The sequence below is a fragment of the Poecile atricapillus genome, chromosome 1 (assembly GCF_030490865.1).
Source record: "Poecile atricapillus isolate bPoeAtr1 chromosome 1, bPoeAtr1.hap1, whole genome shotgun sequence".
In the NCBI taxonomy this organism is placed as follows: domain Eukaryota; kingdom Metazoa; phylum Chordata; class Aves; order Passeriformes; family Paridae; genus Poecile; species Poecile atricapillus.
Window position 1 is genome coordinate 28,143,833 of NC_081249.1, and position 19,644 is coordinate 28,163,476.

Below are 19,644 nucleotides of genomic sequence, written 5' to 3' on the forward strand. Positions count from 1 at the left end.
AAGCTGTTTTAAGCAAGGAGGCTACATCTTCCACCTGGGAAACAGTCCTGGGGTGGAAGTGCTCAATCTCCCATCCTCTACATGTTTGTGTCACAAGTAGGAACTTGAAGGGAATGATGACCTGTCCTCCAAAAAACAAAAACAAACAAAAAAAAAAAGACACAGCGGTAATACTTCCATTTTTTGGCAGAAGGATTTGCTGGCAGGTGTTACCAGCAAAGGAGGCAGCTCTGCCCTGCAAGTCTGATGGGTCTGCCTGGCTGACACCGACAAACTCAGGGATGTTGCAGTATCAGGCTTTGAAACATGAAGCACTGGAGCATGGCCAAGCTGTTCCTGCTCTGAAGGGAGCCACAATGAACAATTGGTGCTCTTCTGTCTTGCTGGAGAGGTTACATTATGTCAGTGCTGGGATGGCTGAGGGTGGTGGTGATGTGCCCTGTGCTGTCTGCACAGCAGACTGGAAAGGCTGAGAGGAGATTGACAGTTCTATGTTTTGGGACAGAAATAGTCAAAGGAAAATAAACTTTGAAGCATTCCATGCATATCTGATATTTTTTTGCCCCAGTAAATCTTCCTCCTTTTGCCCAAGTCTGATGGCTCTTCCTTGCTTGCTTCCCATCATTGCAACTGCTGCACAGCAAGGCACGTGCACCCCTCTGGAAGAAGGAGGTTGTCCTCACCTCAGAGCTTTGCCTTGCGGTGAGTGACCCCAGCCTGCAGAAAAGTGCCCTCACAGCCACTCCCTTCTCCTGCCCCAATGGGAGAGAATTAGACAATCAGGATGAGTACTCTTGAGGGCTGAGGTAAGAGCAGTTTCATGAGTGAAGTAAAGAAAGCCCACGTGATGCAAAGGCCACTCACCATCTCTCCCAAGCAAGCCTGGTGCTCACCCAGTCTCTGAGAAATGGCTTCCCTGGAAGGCAAAGCCCTCACACTTTTCTTACTAGCTTTTAATGTTGAGCAAGTCCTTACCTCATTTGGAATTGTCCCGTTTGGGTCAGCTCTCTCACCCATGTACCCTCCCAGCCTCTCACCCGCTCCTAGCCTGCCTGCTGGGGGACAGTGTGGAAAACAGGCTGTGCGGGCACTGTTCACCCAAAGCAAAAACATTTGTGTTCTGCCTATGCTGGTTTAGTCACAAATCTAAAACGTGTTATCTTATGTGTTGTTATGTAAAGTTAACTCTGTCCCACTCCTTAACCCTGCAACACAATATTATGAAAAGATTTTTTTTCCTCTTAGAGAATTCAGAAGACAGAGACCGTAGATTTGGGTGTGAGCCTGCGAGGCACAGAAAGCTGCTAGACTGAGTCAGCCTGCAGGAATGGACAGAGTTTACAAAGGCCTAGGGAGGGATGGTCTTTATTTACAGCACTTGTTTTATTCTTCCTTATTCAGCTGGTCTGAATTCCCAGTTGTAAATTCTGGGAAATGATGAAAATTACCAGCATGGTTCAAATGTTGCCAAATTCAGTACACTTTTTGGATAATACACAAAATGGAAGTATTCTTTTAGGAAGAGGTGTTTTCCAACTGTGCAAAAGAGTCCGTCCTTTACTCAGAATGTGATTATTCTGTATTTGGAATAAAGGTTCTTCTACCAAGGAAACACACCAGTTTAAACCAGTTAAACTGGCAAGGATTCTGTGAGATTAAGGCTAAGAATGGGTGAGGGTTTGGAGCATGTTAGGCTAGTGTGGATCTGTGTGTGCAGAGAAGTGATCAGCAAGTTCATTCAGTTTGGCTCCCTCAACAAAGGGAAGTATTCCTGCAGGGAGCTGTGTAGTGCTGGGCTACATCTCCTAGACACCAGTCCATCCCACTGCAAGGGCTTTAAACAAAAGATTAGGAAATAGAATTAAGAAAGAAGTGAAGTGTAAGAAATGGTATTGCTATGATCCATGCTTTGGAAATTTCTGGTATGCTTTAGATGAGAGACTGCTAAAGCATCCATGATATCTTCTCTAACTGCTACAGTTGGTAGAACATACTCAATCTCTCTTTTTCCTGATTCTTCAGTTCCAGAAGTCCTGGAGCAGCCAGCCTTCCTCACCTGCCCCTTCCCAGTCCTCTACATTTGTCAAGTGCCAGCAGTGCTTTCCTCTGCCCAGCTCCTCCTGAAGCCCCTGACAGCTGAAATCTCCCTCCCAGGCTGATGTTGCTGTGATACAAAAATTGGTTGTGTTTTGGGATTCTTAACATACATAATGCCACCAACAACTCCCCTTTAATCCACTGTTTCACTAACAGATGCCCAGTTTCTGATATATTTTGATGCTCAGCCTAACGTGCATGTTTCAGTCTGAACTGGCGTAGAGGGAATTTTGCAGTAGGAAATTATGATGTCAGGGAATTGTGTTGGATGCTATCTGACACTAACTTAATTTTAAATAGCTAGCTTTGTTGTTTTATTCCCTGTTTTGAGCTAGGCTGAAAGCTTGACGCTAAGTGGAACGGACACAAAGAGGAGTATTCAGCAAAGATAACCTTTGGGTTATCGTGCCTGGGAGGGGTTAGGGCCGCTCAGGTTGGATGCTCTGTGCCTCAGCAATTACTGCTGAAGTCAAGTTCCTGCCTTCAGCCTTCATTCCCTGGAGGATCTTTGCACAGGCTTTGTAGGTAGGCAAGCTCATCTGCACTGAATTTAGCTTTTGTGAATATCTGTGTCCTTGACCCAAGAGGAGCTGCAGAAGTGCCGTGTCAGGCTTGGAGGGCTGCACGCTGTAGGTATGGAAACAGCAGAGTAGGCAACAAGGCAGAACTTCAACTGACAGGAAACCTTTTTTTTTTTTCTTTTCTCCCAAGAATAATTTGATTTATTTGTTAATAGAAATGTGAATGGGCAGTCACATATTAAATGTACTGGCTTATATTATGTATTCTATATGCCAAAGTAGATGATAAAATGTAGTTTTGCAATTGATTGTAGGACAGCAAATGAAAAAGCCAATTTAAAAGGGATCTGTAGTAATACAGTTGGAATTAAACTTTCTGTTATGAAGTCTACTAAATAATGGCAACCTGGTTATCTAAAAAGCTTTATTTCTATAACACTTTATATATATAGTGTACTACTAAGTAATGATAGTTAAAAAAAAGTCTTGCTTTCACCCAAGTCAGGCAGTTCCTTTACTCTTGCTGTTTGACATGAATAGAGGGAAAAGCGGGGTCATTCGGGCTGAGGGAGGGCTCAGCCTTGCCCAGTGCAGCCCTACAGGCAGCAGCTAGAGCAGGATAAATGGCATTAGTAATCGTCGTAGTTGACGCCTGCTCCGTGCCTGAAGCTGTGTGGGTTTCGTGGGCCAATCGGAGAATCTTCGTCGTAGTGGTGCTGGTAGTACCCACCGTAGTATTCATTACGAGCACGCCCCAAGTTTGTCCAGTAGGAGATGTCATCTTCAAATTTCTGCCAGAAAAAAAAAAAAAAAAGAAAGCATTTGCTTTCCAGCCTGAAACTACAGTGATGAGATTAAACAGAAGTGGTGCAAGCCTCTTTCAGAAATTCGGATCCTTTGTACATTTGTCATAAATGAAATCTTTAGATCCAAGGGGTTTTGTGACTTGTACCCACTTTCTCTATGGGATTATCAGGATCCTGTGTGCAGGAATTGTCCTGCCCAGCCCCACACCCCCTGCCCACTGCAAAGTGCTTAAACTGAGAGTATCTTCATCTGAAATGTGTGTGCACTAAGCACCTTTAATATTTCAATTACCTCGTCAATGGTGGACTGTAAAATCATGTCAGTATTTTACAGTTAAAAATCTAAAGGTCTAGTTGTCCCTTGCCATGTGCCCTTATTTGCAATGTCCCTGACTGAGGTGCAACAGGCTTTTTTTGATTTCTGTCTCTGATCTCTCACTCACACCTTGCAGGGGTGAAAACAAAGGTACAATGCAGCCTTCCAGCTACGGAAATGCAATTAGCTCTTCAGTTCTGCTTACAATAGCAGAGGAAATATAGTGTGCAATGATATAAAATACTTGCCAAGCCAAAGCCTTTCCATCTGAATGACTCTTTGGAAATATTTTTGGCTGAGATTTAGGAGAAAAAAAAGAAAAGAAAAAGTTTTGCAAATACTCAGTTGATAGCTATGGACCAAGTCCTTTAGTCCTTTGCTGGAACAAACAGTTATTTCATTGTTAAGACTGTCTTAATACTCAAGAAAACCTACTAAGTAGATTCATTGTATCCTACAACAGGCCTCATTTCAGTTTTTGAAATGCATACAGGAACTCAGAGGAGAATTCACTTTATCTGCATGGTTTGTCCTTGTTCCTTTTGGTATTTTCACCCAGTCTTCAGTTTCTGATGTATAAAACCATTTTTCCTATTTTTCCTATTCCTATTAGTGAAGGGGGACATAGCCATGCTGTTGAGAAGTTACTTTTATCCACACAATATCCAGGAGAATTTAGAAAAAAGTACCCTTTATTATTTCAGCTCAAGCAAAGGATTATTTTTCTAATTGTTGCAGTTTTGAAAATGAGGGCATTCATCTTCCAAGCAATCCACATAGCATGAAGCTTTCTTGCCTGTGCCAATGCAATCTCATTAAACATATTCATACAGCTGACAGAGGCCAAGAATTCAGCATCTATAACTATTTTTACCTCTTATTAAAAGCAAAAATGATTCTACATGTGGGACTGCAACCAAACACACTTTTTTGCCCTATTCCAGCATCTATTTAGGGGAGCTTTGTGCAGCTTGATTCCACTCCAGTGTTTTTACAAATAAAATATTTTTAAAAACGTGTCCTCATTTGAAGGGAGGCTGACTGAATATTATCCAATGGTTTTCCTTTCACATATAGAGTGGAGGCACAGCTGCCAGTGTTCATGATGGTCAGGAGCTTCCCACACTGTGGAGGCACAAGTGTGCATTGGGTGCATAATGTCAGTGCCAATCACAGCCAGCTTGGTGGGAATTTCTCAGCATATTTAAAAGCTGATTAGATTGAGGCTGACAAATTTCTTTCCTGAAATACGATTGATTGCTTTGAGTCAGGACACCTATTCCACAAAGCAAACTTTGTTCATGTGTCCAGTTACAACTTATTAAGCATAAGTTTGATAGCAGGCAAGAACTCCATAGAAAACCTTAATGTAATTTTTTTTCTATTAATAAGATAATGCAAAGACCTCTTAACATGATAATATAACAGAGGTTATATTTCTGTGTGACATTTGCCTCTTTAAAGAAATCTGGGCAGGGACACTACTGGACCATGTCAAACCTGGCCTTCAACACTTAGAGGAATGGGGCATCAAGCACTTCTCTGGGCAACTTGTTCCAGGGCCTCACCACGCTCACAGTAAAGAATTTCTTCTTAATATTTTATCTATTTCTTCCTAATATTCCTAATAATCTAAATATCTTCTTTTTTTTTTCATTTAAACCCCATCCCCCTTGTTCTATCCCTCTCTATTCTCCCTCTGTTTCATAAGCCCTCTCCATTTCTTGCACTCACCTGCTCATCAAAGCCCAGGTACAGGAACTGCTGGTACCACTGCTGCACGTCGGGCTGGCTTCTGTCCCACAGCTGGCGCCTCTGGCGTCTCAGGCTGCTCAGGAATTCCTTGGCTGCTGTTTCTTTCACTGACACCTCAGGCTTCGCAGCAGCAGAGGCTGAAATTAATTCCCCCCACAAAAGGCATGCCAGGAAATTTTTAGTCAGCCTGAAGAGTACTACTTGCAGCAAGTAAGAAAATGATTCTCACATCGTGCCATTACCTTTGTGCTTGCCAGTGCAACGCCTGTAGCAGAGTAACAGTAATAAACCCAGGAATCACCAATGTAATAGGATTTCTCTGCTACCCTCATTCTCCTGGATTCTTGAAAATCATTTCTGAGCTCAAGTAGAGCAGCTAACTGAGGAATTCGAATAAAAACACCCAGACTCAAGGAGCATATGCACTATGTGTTTGTGCTTTCAGGAGAGAACAGGAGACTGGCCCTAAGTGCTATGGTTGCAGAAATTGGGTTGAAGAAGAGAGGTGAAGTTAAAAAGACTGAGGAAGCTGGCAAAACACTGCTAACATATTAGAGTGAAGCAAGAAACACTTAAAAGGATAGATTTTTGAACTGATGTGTAAAAAGTAGCATTTAGATGAGCACTACTAAATGCCTTGTATGCCTGAAAATAAAAGCCCATCAGGTTTTCATAGCAACCTATGTGAGGGATGCATGGAAATGCCCTCAACCTGCCAGAGCCAGATGAGCCATCTGGCTTGCTCCATGCCTAAGAGCAGCTTGCTGTGGCTGCTAGAGGAACTGATGCACCTCCCAAAGACATGGATGAGAGGACTTACACAGGGTAAGAAGAAATGGCCTCAAGTTGTGCCATGTAAGATTGGATGTTAGGAAAAATTCCTTCACTTAAAGAGTGGTCAAGCTTTGGAACAAGCTGCTTAGGGAAGTGGTGGGAATTGCCATCCCTGGACGTTCAAAAAACAGTTGTGGCACCTGGAGACATGGTTTAGTGGTGACAGTGGCTCTGCTGGGTAAATAGTTGGATTTAAACTTAGAGATCTTTTCTAACCTAACAGTTCTATGATTCTGTGACTAGCCACACATGGAAATGATAAAACACGTTATTGATCTGGCTGTGAAACAAAAAGTCTGTAGGAGTAGGAGAAGTCCTGCCTTCAGATGGTTCATTTCAATGAGGGAGAAATCAGGAGCAGGGGTGTGCATGGGGTTTTTGGAGGATGTGAGGGAAGAGACTGGGGTAGACAGGGAAGTCAAGTGGAGATGTGAAAACCACTGAAGTAGGAGCTGGGCAGACTCACAGAGGAAGGCAAAGGACTGCAGAGAGAAGGAGATTCTGAAGATAGAAGTGATAGATGAGTTGTAGTAAGTGGGAAACAGTAGGCTGTCCTGCAGTGATGAGCTGGAAACTGATAACACACTGTGAGCTTGAACTGTGTGTTCTTACTGAGAAGAGGGATAGCTGAGCAAATGTCCCATGAATGAGCCCTCACACACGGGACACTGCCAGCAAGGGAAGCAGAACTGTGTGCTTGGCCTGCTCACTTTAGTAGCCAGCCAGGAAAGGGGAGCAAGGTTGGAATTAAAGAGACTGCATATTCCGTCCATCAGTTCTTCAGTTCTTCCTGATCTAAGCCATGTTGTTTGCATGCCCCAAGAGCCCTCCCCAGGCAGTCCCTCTCCCCAGGGGACCTGAACAAACAAGTGGCCACTGCTGTGGTGCAGGAAGGTCGCTCCTACCGTCACACAAGCGCTGCAGAATGGTGATGTAAGGAACCCACACACAAGGAAAACAGAGGTGGTGGGATATATATTTTAGTTCTGGTAAGAGGTGTGGAGTGATGCCAGGAAAAAAAAAAACAGTATGAAATTAGAAAGCCTGGCAGAAAGTGGGAGTCCCCTCTGTGGGGGTATAAATTCTTTGCTTCAGCCATAGAGCTGGCTGAGGAGAGCTGGCCAAAACTTCTGGGATGTTTCGTCTGCTGTGGTGCAGCTTGTTCCCAGTTGGCATCGTTTCCACCACCTTCCCTCAACCAGTGAGCCATTCCATGCTTCTGACTGCTGGGCCCTTGGCCATCATCTCTCCCGTAAGAGAGCAGTCTTCCAAAAAAGAAGCACTAGTGGGGCCAAGAAGACAAAAAGAACAAGTCAAGGCATCATAGGCAAGCTGGGTTTGCACATATTCCTCCCTGTGCCTGAGCCAGCAGTATTTCCATGCATTATAATTCCTTGGAAAAGTTTGTGACTTCCCCAAATGAACCAGATAAATGCCACGTCTGCCATGCAAGCCTTGGAAAAGGTTGGTGCTGTGCTCTGTGCAGAGCAAAAGGCAGGTGTGCTGCCTGAGCCTGGGAACCCCGAATTTCAGAGGGAGCTGTGGCAAGCAGAGCCTCCAGCCCAACATCCCAAACAGGCATGCAGGCAGAGGCTCTGCCTGGGCAGGAGGTTTTGGTGTGGCCCATGGCAAGCGTGGCCCTGTGTTTGCAGCCCCCTGCTCCATCTGTGCTCCTGGAGCTGGGGGTACAGGGGCAGCTCAGCGGCAGCTTCAGCTGGCAGCAACCAGCTCCAAGGGAAAACAAAGCACTTTGCTGTTTCTTTACTTACCTTCTCGTTTCTGAAGCATCAGTTTAAGCTTATTTCCCCTTGAAACATCTAGACAAATAAAAATAAAACAGATACATTTACTGAGAAGGAAATAACACCACCACCACGAACAACAAAAAAAGATTTTTTCTCAAAAACTGCCAGAAGTATTTTTGTCATTGCTCCAGTTCAACAGGCAAAGCAGACAATTTTCTCCCAAGAGAAACTTGCTGTCTTTGCTCCCTTTTCCACACTTGAGCACAATATACACTGCAGGGAAGATTCTGACACTCCAGCATCCTCTCCCCAGCTCTCTTGGCAAGGGAAACCCTACTCTTCACTGAGTAAATTATTATATTTTTCACCAGAAAACTGCAGCTGGTGCCAGTACCAGCACCCAGAACAGCATGACAATGCTGAAAGCCCCTGGCCACTGGGTGAAGGCTGTGCTGACAATCAGACCGCTCCAAAATCGTGCCTGTCATCCTGCCCCAAGGCACATCGGAGCAGTCATCCCGCTGATCCCCTGACCGGCAGCGCAACGGGAGACCTGCAAGCGCTCGGCTGTTCCCAGATGCTTCAGTCCCTGGCAAACAAGCGCCTTTTAAGAAAGATGCCCGACTTGCTCAAGCTTTGGAGCGTCCGAAGGCTGTCACGCACGGGGGATGCCAGGGGAAGGTTCATTCCCGCTGGCCGGGCCGTGCCGGGCTGTGCTCGCCCCCTGTCCCGCACCCCGCGCTCACTCACCGGGGGCCGCGCAGAGCAGCGGGAGGAGGAGGAGGAGGAGGAGGAGGAAGGAGACTCCGGGCAGGGCCCCGCGGGCACACGGCGGCGGCATCGCGGCAGGGGCGGCGAGGAGAGGAGTCCCACCTGTGCGGGAGGAGACGGAGAGGATGGAGGTGGAGGGAGGGAGGGACGGAGGAGCGGAGGGAAGGGCCGGTCCCGGCGGGAGGGGAGGGGCGGGGAGGGGAGGGCAGCGCTCCCGGAGCCCGCAGCCCCGGGATCCCGCGGGACCCGCACCCACGGACAGCGCCAGGGACCCCCGTGTGCTCGGCCACTTCCCAGAAACACTTCTTGTCTGGAGTTACACATAATCGGTCCAGTGAGACTGGCAAAGACCTTGCAGGTTCATGCAGGCTTTTCTGACAGGGGAGTCAAAAAACCAATTTTAAATGGCTGTAGCGTGTCGTTTCACATTGCTGTCGATAAAAACTCAGTTTGTCAGATACTTCTTAACAGTACATGGAAATGGAGAGGTTGTCCTGATGGAAAAACTAAACTGAATCAACAAAAGGTGACTTAGTTCAGGGTTTTCTCTGTCTCCCTTCCATCAACCAAACCCACAGATAATCACAATTATTTAAAAATAATTTGGATTTTTTTTTTTTTCCTACATATGGACAGTTTTGGTTTATTCTAAGAATTCAGGGACCTAAAGCCAGACTCACAATCGAAGAACCCTTGCTCAGCAGTTTCATAACTCTAATGGTGCCTAAACTTACTCTTGCCTTTTCCTAATTCGGACTTAAACCTTCCCTTGGTGAATTAATCTTCTACTAGTTCCTTCCCCTGCAGATGCCAGAAACAGCCCAGATGAATTCCTAATGAATTCCTTACCCATCCTCAGACACAAACCTCTCTCTTCCCTCGCAGCAGAGACCCACAGCACTCAGGAGACCACAATGAGCATCTCACCTCCTGCTGAACCTGTGCCAGCGCAGAGCAAGGGAGAGCCGGGCTCCCTCTGTAAACTACTTGTGAGGAATCTGGCAAGTGCTGGAGCCTTGGCTCTGTGCTAGAAGGGTCGGTTCCAGATCAGTTGCAGATGAATACACACACACACACACACAGAGTGCATACTCTGTATATTGCAATTGTATATAAATATGTACATTGAATATGTACGTGTGTGTATCCATAGCCACGAGCGCAGGGTGGGGGAGCCGTGCAGAGGTGTGGGAGCTCCCTGTGATGAGATGTGGAACATACAGGCACAGCAGATGGTGGGAGTGGGACCAGACCCCATGGCTGGCTTCACCACTCGCTGTAGAATGCAGAAGAAGCACCGGAGTGGGCTGGCCCCTCTGCAGTGTCCCAGCCCCAGCCTGAATGCTGCTTCAGGAAATCGCTCCTGTGTGCCCCACCCATCTTTCCTCTCCTGAAAAAATCACTTAAATCTGCACTCAAAGCTTCTCCCTTGCTGCCCTTCATCCCCCCAGCAGCCCTGAGCTAAAGCTCAGGCATCTCTGCTCATCCTTTTTGTGAGGACTTGTTACAAGGACATGAAGTGATAGGACAAGGGGTAAGGGCTTCAAACTGAAAGAGGTTTAGTTTAGATATTAGGAAGAAATTCTTTACTGTGAGGGTGGTCAGACCCTGGAACTGCTTGCCCAGAGATGTTCGGGATGTCCCATCCCTGGAAGCGTTCAAGGCCAGGTTGGATGGGGTTGTCTGAGCAACCTGGTCTTCAGGAAGGTGTCCCTGCTTATGGGTGGGGAGGGGTTGGAATGAGATCATCTTTAATGTCACTTCCAACCCAAACCATTCTATGATTCTGTTATCCCAGCCCAAGTGGCAGTGTCGAAGTCGAACAAGAGCTCCACCCAAAGCGCCTCTTGCTCTCTGCAGGAGCCACATGTTCCCACAGAGAGCGGGAGGGAGCAGCACCTCCCTGATCCCTGTGACAGAAGCACTTCCATAGGAGGCTGGGGTCCCAGCTTAACTCACATGCAAATGTGAACAGGAATTTGTTCGTCTTTTCTGCCTCTGTTTTTGAGTGGTTTCTCCCTGTAGCTCCATGCTTCAAGTGTCAGCAGACTACACCGTGTGTTGGAGAAACACCCCTTCTCCTGAATCAATGCACTCTTTCAGCAGGTTAACGCAGTTACTTGCAGAATATAGCTAGAAGGGACAGAAGTGAAGAGCACATAGGCAAGACTACATGGAAAAGCTGTGATGGAGTTAATTTATAAAACCAGGGCAATAACTCATGAATATTCATGGTTTACTGCTATACTGGTAATGGCAAAGGGTGTTTTGTTCAGCTGGTTGGCTTGTAACAAGCCTTGTGTGGGAGCTGGGGCTCTGCAGAACTTCAGGTGCTTTGTGCCTCTTGGCCAAGGAAATGGCACAGAACCTCTTCTGGATACCAGATACATCATGATGACTGAAGAAACTGCTGGGACAAAATGCAATCTTGTAAAACCTAGAGAAGGGATTGACTCAAGTAAAAGGTTATTGTAGAAATTCATTGCCCTGGTGATGGAAGAAGTGATTGACAGAAGACTACAATGCTCAGGTTTAAACTGAGTGCATTGTCTTTGAGAAGAAGTAAATTTTTCAGTTCAGGGGACAGAAGTTTTTAACATAAAGTAAAAAAAAAAATATAGCAGCACTTCTTTTCAAAGGCAGGGTGAAAGGTGACTGATGTTTTTCCACTAGCACTCTCTATTTCTTTCCAGTTTGTTTTAAGGACTTAAAGCAGTGTTGCCCTAGTATAGTAGTAAGACACATTTTTCTGTTGAGCTTGCAACTACTGCATTGTTATTCCAAGGATTTGTCCCAGAGGGAATATCCAAGTTTATTGACATGCCTGCAGTACCCCTTTCTGTTACTTACCATGAAAAAGCACAGTTGCTGTGTGTACAGCTGGAATACTACAGTTTTTCCTGGGATCTCTTCATCAGCAGTGACACTGCTCTCTTTAAAACCTCCCTTTCTTCAGCATCACCAGGATCACCAGCCCTTGTTCTTGTAAGTGACTTTAACCTGCCAGACACCTGCAGGGAACTTAACACAGCAGAGAAGAGGCAGTCCAGGAGGTTCTTAGAGTGTGTGGAGGACAACTTTTTGTCACAGCTGGTGAGTGAGCCCACCAGGGGTTATGTTAGACCTGTTGTTTGCAAGTGGAGATGGGCTGGTGGGAGATGTGGCTGGAGGCAGCTTGGGGCACAGTGATCATGAAATTATAGAGTTCTCAGTATTTGGTGAAATCAGGAGGAGCATCAATAAAATATCCACACTAGACTTCTGGAGAGCAGACTTTGGCCTACTTAGGAGACTTATTCAGAGAGTTCTTTGGGAAACAGCCCTTAAGGGAGTTCAGGAAAGGTGGGTGGTGCTTCAAAACAGAAATCTTGAGGGCACAGGAACAGACTGTCCTCATGTGCCAAAAGATGAGTAGACAAGGCAAACGTCCAGCCTCAGTGGGCAACGAGGTTTTGAAAGAACTAAGGAATAAAAAGAGGACATATATCTTAGGAAAGGAAGGTCAGGTGTCTCAGGAAATGTTTAATGGGATTGCTAGAGAATGTAGGAAAAAATAAGGGAGGCTAAATCTCAGTTAGAACTTAATTTCACAACTTTTGTGAAGGATAATAAAAAATGTTTTTATAAATATATTAATGGCAAAAGGAAGGGTAAGAACAGCCTTTGTTCTCTACTGGATGTGGGAGGGGAACTTAATAACTGCAGATGTGGAGAAGGTGGAGGTGCTTAATGCCTTCTTTACCTCAGTGTTTAGTGGGAAGATGGCTTGTCCTCAGGACAACTGTCCTCCTGGGTTGGTAGATGGTGTCAGGGAGCAGAATGGTCCCTCTCTTATCCAGGAGGAGGCAGTCAGAGAACTGCTGAGCTGCTTGGATGTTCATAAATCTCTGGGCCCAGAAGGGCCAGGGTGATGAGGGAACTGGCAGATGAGCTTGAGAAGTTGCTCTCCATCATTTACCAACAGTCCTGGCTCACCGCTGAGGTTCCAGATGACTGGAAGCTGGCCAGTGTAACATCCATTCACAGAGAGTGGGAAGGAAGACCCTGATAGAGTAGTCAGCCTGACCTCAGTACCTGGTAAGGTAATGGAACAGTTTATTCTGAGTGTCATCACTTACAGGATGGCCAGGGTATCAGACCCAGCCAGGATGGGTTTAGGAGGGGTAGGTCATGGCTGAACAACTTGATCTCCTTTTATGACCAGGTGACCTGCCTGGTGGATGCAGGAAAGGCTGTGGATGTGTCTATTTGGACTTCAGCAAGGCATTTGACACTGTCTCCCACAGCACACTCCTGGAAAAGTTGCAGGCCATGGCTCAGACAGGAGCACTCTGTGCTGGATTAAGATCTGGCTGCATGGCCGGGTCCAGGGAGTGGTGCTGAGTGGTGCTGCATCCAGCTGGGGGCCAGTCACCAGTGGTGTCCCTCAGGGGTCTGTGCTGGGGCCAGTTCTGTTCAATATCTTTATTGATGGTGTGGGTGAGGGTATTGAGTCCTTCATTAGTAAATTTGGAGATGACACTAAGCTGGGAGCGTGTGTTGATCTGTTGGAAGGGAGGAGGGCTCTGCAGAGAGACCTGTAACAGTTGGATGGATGGGCAGAATCCAACAAGATGAAGTTTAACAAGTCCAAGTGCTGAGTCCTGCATTTTGGCCACAATAACCCCCTGCAGTGTCATAGTCTGGGGATGGTGTGGCTGGACAGTGCCCAGGCAGAAAGGGACCTGGGGGTGCTGGTGACAGCTGGCTGGACATGAGCCAGCTCTGTGCCCTGGTGGCCAAGAAGGCCAATGGCCCCTGGCCTGGATCAGGAATAGTGTGGCCAGCAGGAGCAGGGGGGTCATTCTCCCCCTGTACTTGGCACTGGTGAGGCCACACCTGGAGTGCTGTGTCCAGTTCTGGCCCCTCAATTTGGGAAGGATGTTGAAAGCATGGCCAGAGGAGGCAACAAAGCTGGTGAGGGGCTTGGAACACAAACCCTGTGAGGAACAGCTGAGGGAGCTGGGGTTGTTTAGCCTGGAGAAAAGGAGACTCAGGGGTGACCTTATCACTCTCTACAACTCCCTGAAAGGTGGCTGTAGTCAGGTGGGGTTGGTCTCTTTCTCCAGGCAGCAACTGGCAGAAGGAGAAGACACAGTCTAAAGCTGCATCAAGGGAAATACAGGTTGGATATTAGGAAAAAGTATTTTATAGAAAGATAAAGTACTGGAATGGTCTACCTGGGAAGGTGGTGAAGTCACAATCCCTGGATGTGTTTAAAAAAAGACTGGATATGGCACTCAGTGACTTGGTTTAGTTGAAGTGTTAGGGCTGGGTTGGACTCAATGATCTTGAAGGTCTCTTCCAACCCTGTGATTCTGTGTGATTCTGTGTATGGAGGCATTTAAGGCTTGTTTTAGGGCCTGATTTGCCTCCATTGCAATGCTGGAAGCGCTCTGGTGGCATGGTTGGGCAGCACTCCCGTGGGCATTAGGTAAGCAAGTCTGCACTAATGATGTCATCTGGTTAAATCTCTTTCATCACCACTGGTGACAGCAGTAGACCCTTGATGTCAAAATTTTTTTGGAAGATATTAATTAATGCTGTCAGCAGGACTGTTCCCCAGACAGCCCTGGAATGAGAAGCAGTGAGCAGGGCCCCTTTCACGTATGGTGTAAACTCCATCAAGCCCTCAGCACAACAAAGACCATGAATTGGAGGGATGCCTGCAGCAGGATAGCAGGATGGAGCTGGTGGGTTCATTACTTTACCAGCATGGGGTTAGACTGAGGACTACAGTCATGGAAGACTGAAACAAAAATTTGGGAGCAGTCCAGTGGAAACCACTCTGAACCTGACTTCAAGAATATACAGGCAGGAGCAAGACAAGGAGCTCACTGAAGAAATTCTGACAGCTGAGTCTGCTACTGGCCAGCTTTGTCTTTGGAGCCTGCAGGACTCAGTACATGTTTTACAGAGTAAACAAAGAAGGTCCGAGATTTCTAAAGAGCTCTTCAACTTGCAGCAGGTTTGGTGACTACTCAGGCAACTCCATTTCAATTCTGTGATCCCTGAGTTTATGTAAATTAGTTTTAAGCCCAGTAGTTTAAACTTAAGCTGCCTGAAATGGTGTGGGCATGTGTGGCTCTTTAACTGATATGAGCTAAATTGAGGGGGGGACAGCGAGGAAGGGGGAATCTCTGGCTCAAAGCATCCTGAATTTTTAAGTTTTACTATTACTGTTATCATTATTACTATTATCAATATTCTACACTTTGCCTAAAATTTTGTACAAAGAGATCTGTGAATAGCAGAGACTCCTCTGCTTTTGTCTCTCATCACAGTAGCGGTTGAGAGAACTATGGTTTGTTCATTAAAATGTAAGAGATAGTATCAGTAATGGCTATTCAAGGATATTCAGTAATTCCAAGCATAAGAAAAAATACACTAAAAAGATTGATCTTGATTTCTTTCCCTCTTTCTTTATTAGGATTCATGATTATAAGTGTTTCAACACAGTAATATTCTTGAATACAGTGTAGATTAAATGCTTATATAATCACAGGACTCCCAAAGCTGGATTTCCAAGAACCGCCCCCCCCACCAAATATAATGAGACTTAGGATAAAATAATGAGGCTCAACGTCAGCATAACTTGGTAGGCAAATAGATAAGTTGGAAACTGGCCAAGGAGTGCAGGAGAAGGCACTTCATCTTTTGCAAATAAGCGCCATGTAGTTTTTAACAATCCACTAAAATGATCTATTTGATCAAGAACCTGGCTACACTGAAGAGTGTTCCTAACACCCAGTAAATTATTACTTTCTGCTAATAAGGTTTTTCTAAATCTCCCAGACATATTGTACAGGTCGCTTGCCTTAGGGTAGAGGCACTTGGCACTCCTACTCATTTTCTGCAGCCCGTTCCAAGAAAACTGCAGGAACTCATGTTTTCCTTCCAAACAGAAGGAATAATATTTAAATCATCAGCCACTTCTTTCCAAAATATTTTGACTTTCATACTATTTCTTCCACCGCCCCAGAGATGTCCTGACAGTGACAGGACTAGCCCCAAGTCCCAGGGCAAACACCTTTTCTTTAGGAGAAGCTTAATTGTTGTCAGCTGTGAGTCTCATTGTCCATGGCACATGGTTTGGGACACATTTCAGCCATTTTATCCCAATTGGTTGCACTATTTCTTTGGTCCATTTTAGTAATAAATATTAGAGCTCATATTTTCCATAGAAAATAGCTTAAAATAAAGTTGTTGGGATTTTTTTCTCCTGCTTGGCTACTGCTGATATTTTTCTCAGCTTCTTTCTGAGCCTGCCAGATAAGAAATGGTGTCTGTCGGTCTGTCCATCCTCCTCCCTTTCACTGACTGACAGTATTTTGCTGCCCTCACTGCAGAATTCACCTTGCTGCTCTAGTGATAAGCACAGTGAGAAACAGATTAGTTCAGCAACGTTATCAGATCATGGCTGCTTCTTTTCCACAGAGGGATAAAAACATTCTCTCTCTAATAAATCCTTCTCCTTTTTCTCTTCCACTGCCTCCAACATACTTTTAGGATAAACCTGGAAGCATATAGCAAGTCTGTGTGTCAGATTTAACAGGAAGGGAGATGGAGAGGGACTGTAGTACATTAATACCTGTCTTTCTGACATGGTCTGATTTCATTCAAATCATTCTTTGCTTTACTGCTGTGACTTGGGATACTTATTTTTTATGCTTCAGAATATTTTTTTTTTTAACTCATATTCCTGAGCTATGTTTTTTACTTGTGTTCATTGCCTTATTTTATTATTCACATCCGGAATGCACACACACTCTCATAAAGAACCCCTTGAACAATCAAAAAAATCCCAGATCCACTCAACAAACAAGCTGCACCTACTCAAAGATTAGGAAATGCAAAATCTCAAAAATACTAAATCTTAGTGATGTCACCAGTTAAAATGGGCATGTTCCAGAGTGGGTTTCAGCCTGTGCAGGGAAGTTTACTAGAAGAACAGGTTTGCCTTCTGAGGAGCAAAGAGCCTGAGACAGTGACAGGTCAATCTGTAATAGGTCAACCCAAGGTTTCTCTCCCTGTGCCTCAGCCACCACAGTGCCAGGAGCCCCAGCAATGCTGGACAGCCTGGGCAGCAGGGCAAGCCCTGTGTGTCTCCACTGCAACCTCACCAGCACAGCCAGGAGCCTCAGAGACCTGCAGGGACAGTGCCTACTGAGCAGGTGCTGTAAAAATATGGAGGTTTTATTTGAAATGGGAGAAAGTGGGTGCATTTCATTGGGGAAGGAAAAGGGGGACAGGGGACATCTCAGAGAGCTGCTGTCACCCTTGGCTGAGTGTGAAGCCAACATTTCAAAGCAGAAGAGCTGGAACATTGCCTGGGAGTGTACCAGGAATTTTCAGCATAAACAAAACAGCCTGCTTCCCCCTGCCTGCCTTCTCAGGCAGGTAGGAATCACATGGAATACAGTTTTCAGCAGCACTGCAAGCCTGCCCAAAGCAGGCCCACAGGATACAAAACGTCTGCCCAAACAGTCGAAATACAAAATACGGCAGAGTCACCTGCAACAGAGGGCAAGTGACTGTTCTCCCCTCAGGTCAAACACGAGCCCTTGGGAGCCTTAGTAACATGTAGTGCATCCCAGCTTGGAGCATGATTCTCAGGTTATTAGAGCAGAAACCTCACTTGTCTTCCTGACTTTATCACATATGACCTTACACCTCTCTTGATCTGCTCTGTGGCCGCTCTTGCTGGCTCTGCTTTATATCTGTGCTTCCCAGTTTCACCAATGCCCTGCCTGTGAGCAAGCCCATGCCTCTGCTCATCTGATGCTGGATTACCTCTCTGATTTACAGTTCAGTTTGTTTCCAGGAGAATGAACTCTCTGTACTCTCTCTGTGCTGCTGATGAACAAGAGATCGTGACATCTTTAATCTTCCCCTGTGAAGCCCCACTGCACCCAGCTGTCCCTGGGTACCAGCAACTTCAAAGGGTGGGTGGCTGTGGGCTATGGAAATTTGAGGGGAGGTTTTTTGCCCATGAGGATAATTTAGGCCCCCGCCCTACAAGTATTCATGCACACATGCATTTTTAATCACAAGAGCCCTATGGAATCCCATTTATCTCAGAAAGATTAAATCCCACTCTATGCCTGGATATCAAAAAACCCTGTTGTAACAGAAACGTGGCTCCACTGGAAAGGTGGGCATTTCATCCCCATCTCTTTGCTCTCCTGGGCCTGTGTTTGGTGAGTGACAGAAAGGAAGGCTGCTGGTCTCTGATCCTGAATCACAGCATGGGTCCTGATTCAGCCCACATTAGCTCTCCTTGTGTTAGTAGGACTGCACAACTCCTGAACCCATGCTGGCTCTCCATCAACCAAGCAGAGGAACGTGCCTGTACTTGTTAATGTAGATAGGTCTCTGGAGTTCCTGCTCGCTCCTCAAGGCACTGGCATAATTGTTGATTTGTCCTGGAACTCCTGCCATGGAGGATGGCACAGAGGAACTAAGATGCTGCCATCTATCTCTGGCATGTTGTTTCTCTTCCACCAAAAATGTCCTTGTAAGCAAGACAGCCATGGTTTGGGTCAGATCACTCAGTTTCTGGGTCAGACAAGATGTGGACTTTAATCAGAAAGTTAATCAGTTTCATAGAGAGGAATTCTGAAGATATAATTCTTCAAGTTGTAATGAGCAATTAGATCATTTACTTTTACCAAAACCAACACAAAATTCTTTCACCTCCTTCTCTCTCAAGATCTGCCATTATAAGTCTTTGTGTCTGACTCCTTTTTTATTTTAAAGAGGACGATAGTGATTTTTGCTTTAAAGTATGTTGTCCTTATTTAACGTGTTTTCACATGCTGCATGGCAGATCTGAAGTACTGTTCCTGACCAAAAGACAGTGACTGCCTTTTTATTAGGTAATTTTACCGCCTAATGGCTACAATGAAAAGATGCTTTCACCTGGTAATTATTGTTAAAATAATTGTTAAAATAAAAAATAATTGTTAAAATAGGCTGCAAGTATTTGGAATGAGCTGAATGGTATTTGGAATGGGGAGGACCTGATCTGGGTAATGCCGTGGTGTCCTGATGACACCAATCTCTTTCTCTCCAAAGAGAGTGAGTGCAGGTTGGGGTTTAGTCATACAGCAATGAGTAAACACACAGACAAACCTTTGAAGATTGCTTGTACCTGACAGAATTGGCACAAGCATAGTGACTCTATGATAGATTGGGAGAGGCCACACAGTGGTATTAGACTGTTTATTTTTACCCAAGTTATAACTGGAATAGAAACATCTTCATAAAGACAGTCACTTAAACTTGTAATTTTTATGTTGATTAATGCAGACACAGGGACAGCAATATCACTTTGATACTGGTAATCAAACAGAATCATTTAGGTTGGAAAAGACACCCAAGATCAGCAAGTCCAGCCATTGACCCATCACCACCAGCTCAACTAAACCATGGCATGCAGTGTCAGGTCCAGTTGTTTCTTGAACACTTCCAGGGATGATGACTCCACCATCTCCATAGGGAGTCCATTCCAAAGTTGTTACCCTTTCTGTGAAGAAGTTCTTCATGAATTTTGGTTGTTGATTGTTAACTAGAGATGGCAAGATCACCATATCATAGAAACACTTAGTAGGGAAAGACCTTTAAGACCAAGAAGTCCAACAAAAAACCTTCCACTGTCGGGTCCACCACTAAACCATTTTTCTAAGTGCCAAATCCATGCATCTTTTAAAAACCTCCAGGGATGGTGACTCCAGTGCTTCCTGGGACAGCAGGGAGGA

The 19,644-nt window shown here is 45.5% G+C and overlaps 1 protein-coding gene across 3 annotated transcripts in view; it reads right to left on the minus strand.

Annotated features, from left to right (window-relative positions):
• Positions 1–2,808: 2,808 nt before the first annotated feature.
• The window catches only part of ECRG4 (ECRG4 augurin precursor), a 68,503-nt gene continuing 51,667 nt past the window's right edge, over positions 2,809–19,644 (minus strand). For all 3 annotated transcript variants that reach the window (XM_058829728.1, XM_058829725.1, XM_058829726.1), the window contains exons 2-5: positions 8,825–8,947; positions 8,099–8,146; positions 5,475–5,632; positions 2,809–3,409 (exon numbers count right to left, since the gene is read on the minus strand). In XM_058829728.1, coding sequence (XP_058685711.1) covers positions 3,248–3,409; positions 5,475–5,632; positions 8,099–8,146; positions 8,825–8,915 — 459 coding nt within the window. In that variant the 5' untranslated portion in view covers positions 8,916–8,947 and the 3' untranslated portion in view covers positions 2,809–3,247. The remainder of the gene's footprint in view (positions 3,410–5,474; positions 5,633–8,098; positions 8,147–8,824; positions 8,948–19,644) is intronic.